Source organism: Eurypyga helias, unplaced genomic scaffold (genome assembly GCF_000690775.1).
Source record: "Eurypyga helias isolate BGI_N326 unplaced genomic scaffold, ASM69077v1 scaffold8610, whole genome shotgun sequence".
NCBI classification, from domain to species: Eukaryota; Metazoa; Chordata; class Aves; order Eurypygiformes; family Eurypygidae; genus Eurypyga; species Eurypyga helias.
The window spans coordinates 50,973-59,332 of record NW_010225006.1 but is presented as its reverse complement, the minus strand read 5'-3'; the positions used below and the strand labels follow the sequence as shown (position 1 = coordinate 59,332).

Sequence of the window (8,360 nt, the reverse complement as noted above, 5' to 3'; positions counted from 1 at the left end):
CTGAAGGCAGCTGTATTGCATTTTTATTTGAGATAATTTAATTTCAGTTTTATTTCTATGAACTACACCTTCCCCACAGGGCAGTTTTGCTGGCTTAGCCTCCCACACATAAATCAGGCTCCAATTTATATGGGAGGCATAGGAGGTGTTTTACAGAGCTTGGGGTTGTAGCTCTCAAAGCATGTCATTTAAATTAACTGCAGTAACTCATAAGGGCATTTTAATGGCTTAGATCTAAATGAAAATAATACTGAAGATCCACATCAGATTGATTTTTGGGGAGGGGAAGATTAACAAAAAGAAGATTGTAGCTTTTCCATAAATGCTGTGAAGTCTGGACTTATCTGGGGATTCACATTCTAAGAACAAGGAAGAAACATTTGGGCTTTGGTTTAAGTTGGAGGATGAAGTCAGTAATGGGGACAGGGCTGAACCTGGCAGGTGAGGGACAAGGGACCTCTCACCCAGACTGTACCCTTCGCCCTGCTGCTGAAAAGCTGTATTCCTTCCCAGCAGCATCCCACTGCAGAAGTGGCACGTTTCAGTGGTAGGTAGGGCAGTCTCTAGAGCCTGTCTCAAGCTTATGAACAAAAAACCACACAACACCTGCCCGCATCCCTCCTTGGACGCAGCGGGAAGAGCACAGTGCCTCAACAAGAGCTGGGCTGCCTCAAGGAGAGTCTTCACATGTGCTGGGCCAAGCTCGTCCCATACTCAGCTTCACCAGGGCACATCAGCACAGGGTCAGAAAGAGCAGGGACTTCCATGCAAATCAGAGTCATGAGCACATGCAGGTGGTCAGCCCAGTATTTTTCTTAAGCTGTGTCCTCTGGGGAGGGAAATTCCATGCACATGGACCTTTTATATGTTCATGAGATGGATCTAGAGAAGAAAACTTACTCCTAATCTCAACAGGAACACTACAGAAGGCACAAGACAAATGCTAAAGCCCAATCAAATGTGTGCTTTCAGCTGCTGGATGAAGCCTGTTGGATAAGAGGAGTTGGTAAAAGGAGGTGGAAAAAAAGAGACACCATTTTGTACCCAAAAATGGTATATGTCTGTGCTTAGCAGCTTGGCGGAAGAGCTGCACAGATTGAACAGAAAGCGAGCTGCTGCTGAGCTGGCAAAGGGCTGTCTGGGAGCCGGTTAGACAGAAGCCTGCTCAGGCTGCCTGGGACTCACAGCAGGAAAGCCCCAGCTGCAGAGAGCATTGCAGTTACATGGCTGCAACCCTGCTCCCACAGAGGACAGGCACAATGTTTCAGAAGATGATGAGGTCATAGAGGAGAAAAGCAAAATGAAGATAAAAACCAAGTTCCACATGTTACTTAGTAATCAGGAAATCCCAATAATTTCCACAGTGGAGGAAGCTTGTTCTGATTAGAGGCACAAGCATCCCCTTCAAGGCCATTCCTCCCCCCAGTATTTCATCTTGCAGCAGCTGCCAGACTGCAGATGTGTCCTTAGCAGGCAAGCATCCCTCTCCAATCCAGGCTGAGCCATCAGGCAGCATTTGAAATGCAGACACCATCCTTATCTCCATAAAGGAGGGGGTAATAATCTGAAAACCCACACCCACCACTACCCTGTGACAGATGCTAATGGGAAGATAAGATCCATGGATGATAAGAAATTAATTCCCCCCGTGTTAAAGGAGGACCCTGGTTCCTGGGCAGGTCCCTCTGCCTGGGCTGCTTGTCCCCACCACCCACTGGGCTGCACCAGTAGCAGGTCATTTGGGAGCCCTTTCTGCATCACTCCTCCTCCTGTTAAGGCTCTAGAGAAACCCTCTCATTATATGCGAGCAAGCCACTGCTTTGCCAGGCACTAAACAGGGCTCTGGTTCCAAAATGTTCTCCAGCTGTTTGCTTCGTGCTGAACTGCAGCTCTGGGCATCTCCCTCAGGGCAAATGCAGCTTCACTGTGTCAAATTTACCAGACAATATTGTGATTCACATTCAGTCATATTGATACCACAGAATAAACTGAATCCCCTCCCCCAGATACCCTCACTCTAACCAGAGTCTTGTCATTCCTTAATCCTCTCTCCCCTCCTTCACTGACCCCTTAACTTTTCTAATACAAGCCGGCTAAGCAAAGCTCCAGGCTGGAAGCAAAATAAGCTCAGGAGACAGATGGCCCAAAGTCTGGGCGCACCCTCTCCCAAAAACCAGGGCAGCTGGAGAGTTCCTGCTGGCACAGGAACTTTACCCAGCCTGAGCATCCCTACAGCACACGCTGCACAGTCCTGCACTGGCTCTGCAGGGAGCCTATGGTCCTGGTTCAGAAAGGGTTAGATGCTTTAAATGGGTATTGTAGAAGTATAGAGCCCATCAGCAGCCTCTCAGCTCTTTTCTGGGATACACCGCTATCCTGTTCAAGGTGAGCTTGGCACCTATACAGCAACGTCAAGGTATCTAGAAAGCTGTCCTGCCTGGTTGTGATCTATTTCGTTTCATCAAAACAGTTCACGTAAGAGAAACATAGACACTCCCACAAACAGGGGAACAGAAGCAAGTCAAGAGCATTATCTGACAAACTGGCATCAGAATGAAAACTAGACTAAGCCGGGTCAACCCAGACCTTGTTCCCATACTCGCCCCTCAGTACCACAACAGGTTTTAATACTGCAGAGTGGAAATACTTTGTATTATAAGCACACGGTGAGCTGCTGTTCCAATCTGTATTTGTCATGCAGGCCCACCCGTGAACGTCAGCTGCAACATTTTCATCAACAGCTTTGGTTCCATTGCAGAAACGACTATGGTAAGTAAAAATCACAGCACAGCTGCTCGGCTACTGGCTCACCCTCACTGCACTCCCAGCAAATGCAGCATCACCCTCCTCTTTAGTGTGACCAGGGGAAAATATGGTCTCCATGCTCCCAAGCTGATGTAAGTTTTGAGTAAATTAGTGGTCACACACGAGGCTCGCAGCATGTAGTTGAAGGTCACTCAGACTATCTGCATCCCAACACTGTACAGACAGAGTTTGAGGGTCAGAAAAGCAAACAAATAGTGTTTTCAGAAGACTTCCCTAAGGCTCTGAGCTCAGAGACCATTGCAAATACAAAAAAAGAAATTTGACTTAGCACTTCAAGTGAAATCAGCTGAACTCAAATTCAGTCTGCACCTGACTTCAGATTCCCAAAGACTAAGAGAATCGCCAGGTGTGGATTTTCTCAGAGACATTTGTTAGACTATGATTTTTCAATTTAAAAAAAATCAAAACCAATATTTGGAACTTAAGGCTCACTTCAGACAAAATTAGCGAACATGGCCAAAGGGTGTATCTAATTGGCAAGACACTAGGAGCAGAGAATCACTAGAACAGGAGATAATTGCACCATCTGAAAACTATTAAAGATTGGTTGTGACATAATCAGTGAGCAGCAAAGGAAAACTCTGGCAGTACAGTGCCTTACCTCTGTGCTAATTAAAGGTAATGCAGGAATATGGTGTTTAATTACTCTTTGGTAATTCTTTTTCTAGAAAGATGTTGAATGAAGAACATGAGACTCCAGCTCCAGGTGTTTTGTGCATTTGGGCGGGATGTCGTAGGCTTTACGTGTAGATCATAGCCCTTGACTTGAACAAGTTATTTGTCACACACCCCACAGTCAGAGGAGATAACAGCTATATACCTGGGGTTATAAGTCTCTTCTTACACTACTCTTTATACCATTCTTCTGGAAACATTTGGGGTTGGGGGCAGTTCAGTTCTAGTAGCAGAAAAGAGCTGTTACTCTGCCCAAGCACAAAGAAACACATTTCTTAGTTGGATTGAAAAATTTATCAGAGTTCATAGAAGTGTATTCATTTGTATATAAAGCAAAAGAGGAAGAAGTAGAAGCAAAATACGCATCTGTTCCTCATGCACTATTCTATTGAATACCTCCTTTGGTGTTAGAGGCAATAAATACTCTGTTCCTACACAGTCTAGCAGAGATGATCCGCAGACTGCAGGGGAGAGGCACAAGCCCACAGGGATCCCTGTGCAGTGTACAGAGCACATCACAATGACATGTTTTTCAATATATATGTCCTGCATCGTGAGATGCACTGAAGCAGTCACGCCAAGACGTCACAGAATCCCAATAAGCAAGATGCTCCATAAAATTAGCATAGACTAGCATGAGAGAGATGTACTTCACCTCCAAGACATGCTGCAGGGACTTGCTATCCTCTCCAGATGCCACTCATTTCATAGTCTATCTTCCATAGAAAAAATTCCCACGGGAACACAAGAACACCCTCTAGGCACATTGCTTTTTCTAGAAATACCCAAGCCGGCTCTGACAAGCTAGTCCAGATGTCAGGCTGACACAGCATTGCACACAGCCTAATACAATGCACATCTTTGGGGACAGCAATTCTGCTTGTAAACGCAGATGGGAACACAAGCAACACAGGTACCGAAACATCTAAAAATAAGAGCCCAGCTAGTTAAAGCATCTTTGGGATTTACTCTGCAGAGAAGCCAGTCTCTCCCACTGTCTGAGGGTGCAGCAGGTCAAACAGGCAGTGGCAGCTCCCCACCACAGTTACTGGGAAGGGCAGAAGGTCCCATCAGGAAGGGATTTTGAGACAGACATGATTAGTTTGAATTCAAACAAGTGATCAGATATCTAGGGGTGGAGGAGAGTGGGGAACTCAGGTGCCAGAAACAACTCAGTATTTTACCATAAAGAAAGCAGTAGCCTATCACTGACCCTTGGGACTGATGGCAGTCACACTTTGCCAGCTGCTTCAATGGCCAAAAGAGAACAAATATCATTTGGTTTAAACCTCAATCATTACGCACCCTAAGCCTGGCCAGGTTCAGATTCTGAGTACTACATCATCTTATATTTAGTTACTACCACACTACTAACTGTGGGAGAAGAGTCACAGGTTTTTATGGATACCCCACATGCAGTTAGAGCAGCCTTTAAAATATCTCCATAGTGGGGCTGCTAGCTCCTACAGATCTGCTGCCATTCAGGTTTATACTGCCTGAATCTCACAAGTCATCATAAATCACAATGTTACCATGCAGAGGCTTAGAGACTGCTCACTTACAGTTTGAGGCATCACAGAAGGTAGAGATAAAATACAGGAAAATAGAACAAAACAGGTATTTGACAAAGCCACTTGGGTCTGCAAACCTCAAAGGTGGCACAGACTTTCCAGGGTGGGAAGAAAGCTGTTATCAGCCCCACGAAGGTTCAAAATGAGCAAGGCAAGAAATGAAGACTGAGCACTGCTGCAAGGTTGAGGGGAGGAGACAGAGTCATCCACCAAACTGAATTCCTTTAAGCATCCTGGGGACCCAACATAAAAGCCTCCAGTGGTGCACATAATTGATTGGACATTTACGTTAGATTGTGGCTTAGAGCTTATATCCATCAGCCTCACTTGCAATTAGCTCTAAGGACAAGGGAACCTGTGATCCCAAGTGCTTCAAAGGTTAAGATACTACCAACTACAACAGCCAAACAAGTCCAGACAGCCTCCTTCTGTCGCAAAGCATTACGGCAATCACGCATCCAACAGCAAGGTATTCCAGAGGACAAATGTAAGATGCATCTACTGTATCCACTACCAGACAACCCCCAACCCCATGTTGTTAAATCCCTTTTTGCTCTTCAAAAGCATGAACACCTCCCCCCCAGCCATACCAGGAGTAGTAAACCTATAGCAAAGCTACACATTCTTCATACAAAATGAAACAGAAGTCAAGCACCAAGGGAACAGGGTCTTGGTTTTAAGTGAGTAAACCGCACCAGCTTCAGCTCTTCTTTGCAGCACAAGACAACTCATAGGATTATCTGAGCATTTCATCTAACGGATTTCCCACTACCACAGCAAACTTAGAATTAAGCAATGCCCTTAATCTCTCTTCCAATGGAAGCTGCAGTTTTATGGATTGCTCGCTGGCTTAGGCAGTTGGGAGCATTTTGTATATGGTGAAGACACAGGGAGAAGAAGGATTTTTTTTTTTTAATTTCATAACCTACAGTTTCTAGGAGCTGGACTCAGTGCTTAGGATGACCACTTTTAGTCCCATGCAGCAAATAAGAATGTAAGAGAAAGAAAACCAGTAGAAAGCCAGCACAGGCTCTCCTAGATTCAGTATATATGCAAATTTATTTCTGCTCATTTCATGCCATAATTATGCCATCTGAAAAGAGCAAACCAAATCTATCCTTCCAGCCAGCTGCAACACAGCCCTGTGTTAGCATATCCTAAGGACAGGAGAAGCTGGAGGCTGCAACTGTCCCAACATTAAATACTTGCTCAGAGTCATCTGAGCTTTCCAAGGGGATAACAAGCCATCCTGCACAACTGACTAAGCAATTCACTCCAGCCTCACAAGCCACAATGCGGCAGCTAGCAAATACAGCTGATGAAGGGTACTGGTCACATTTAATACTGGGCCCACAGAAGATATAAGTATCATCACAAATCTGGTAGCAAAAGCTAGGTTTTAAACTCAATTTTCTGCAGTCAGTCATTCTCAAAACCAACTATCAGTCCCACAGAGATGATAAGCATGTAACAAGTCACACAACACAAAATGAAAAGGTTTTCACAACACCTCATAGTCTGCTGCAGTTTAAGTGTTAGACATACAGCGTTACGGTCATCTCCATGACTCTAGCTTGTCTGTACAATGATTAGAGAAGGGGAAAAAAAAAAAAAAGTAGGACTATGCAACTCAAACACAAGGGCACAAAAAAACAAGCTAAAGAACAAGGCCCTATTAGTAAATTCCTGAGGTTCACATTCAGAATACTGCAGCCTACTCCCACCAGCAGCTCCATCCCTGGTCCAGAGGGATATGATTTCTCCTCCTTTCATAGGAGGTTCCAGGAAAACTTTCTGCTCTGGGTTCTAGAGCAAAAAAAGCTCCCACACATTAAACACCAAGGTACTGCTCCCACCCCTCACCACATACCTTCCACAGGCAAACAGCCTTCCTCCTCAGCAGCACCTCCAACACAACTGCTACTCGCAGCACCTTCCCCCCTTGCTCCACCTGTGGCTTTCACACCAGCCCTCAAATTAGCTACTTGGCTACAGCTGTGGCAAGGACACCAGGTCATTTATTAACCCTTCCAAGGTCTGCTCCTAGTGTGTTGTGTGGGTTTGGGGGTTTTTTTTTAATCAGTAAATTGCAGTGCAAGTACAATTAAAAAAAAAAAAAAAGTTTGTTTAATCCCGTTACAGAGAATGAACCCAAAGTCAATAAAGCCCCTCCTGCTCTGCTATCCAGGTGGGATAACAGAACTCCAAGGGAGTTCAATCTTTGCTCTGTTTTTTCTCATCAGAAAAAATGTGACTTTATCAGAGTGAAGTCTCTCACTAAAACCATTCAGTGCAAAGGCTGGTCTGACAGAACCCCTGAGTCAGGGGCTGAAACCTATTGAGTTTCCTGACAGCCTCCATCCCTTCCTCACAGCGCTACCTCCAGCCTGCCGCTGCCTTCAGCTGCTTGCTCGTCATCAGATGCCAAGGCTGTAGTATCTGGGGAAGGAGAAGTCTGAAATGACCTTCTATTTCCTTGGCTCCTTGCAAGGCCACTGAGCAGAATTTCATTTCAGCATTATCAAATTGAACTCCTTTGATCACTTCAGTTATTTTCTTCCTGCCCCGTGCCATTTGCCCCTTGGGAGTAAAGCGCCTTTGTGCCAAATTGCAAAGCTCCTGAATGCCTTCACAACACGAAGTTGCTGCTCTCCGCTCCCAAGCCAGCCAGAGAAGCAGACTGCACGCGATAATCAATGCCTGGATGTGATTGGCACACAAATGAGGAACTCAAGTGATAAGAAGGATATGGAGAAAGAGTTTTGGGTTTTTTTCCTGGGTTTGCAGCCCCAGTAAAAGCTTTTTTTTTTTTTTTCTTGAAAGTTCATGTCAGAAATTGGTCTGTTCTGGCCATCATTTAGGAATAACTGTGGACTTCTTGGTGATGCTAATTAAGATATCATACAACAGCATCCAGGAGAAATACTGTATATCTCCAGGTAGCCAGCAAATTAGTATTGTTTGGCTCATCACCCCTCGGCTTGACTGCAATGCCTAGGCACAAAACTTTCAACACACAGGACCCTTCAGGGGTACAGAATACTGTAACCTTTATCTTTAGGAATAACTGTGGACTTCTTGGTGATGCTAATTAAGATATCATACAACAGCATCCAGGAGAAATACTGTATATCTCCAGGTAGCCAGCAAATTAGTATTGTTTGGCTCATCACCCCTCGGCTTGACTGCAATGCCTAGGCACAAAACTTTCAACACACAGGACCCTTCAGGGGTACAGAATACTGTAACCTTTATCTTTGGCTGTGTCACAGCCACAGACGTACACCA

At 45.0% G+C, this 8,360-nt stretch overlaps 1 protein-coding gene across 2 annotated transcripts in view; it reads left to right on the top strand.

The window, feature by feature from the left end:
- GLRA1 (glycine receptor, alpha 1) overlaps positions 1-8,360 on the top strand; it is a 23,380-nt gene that overhangs the window by 1,206 nt on the left and 13,814 nt on the right. For both annotated transcript variants that reach the window (XM_010147629.1, XM_010147620.1), the window contains exon 2: positions 2,702-2,769. In XM_010147629.1, the coding sequence (XP_010145931.1) occupies positions 2,702-2,769 (68 nt within the window). The remainder of the gene's footprint in view (positions 1-2,701; positions 2,770-8,360) is intronic.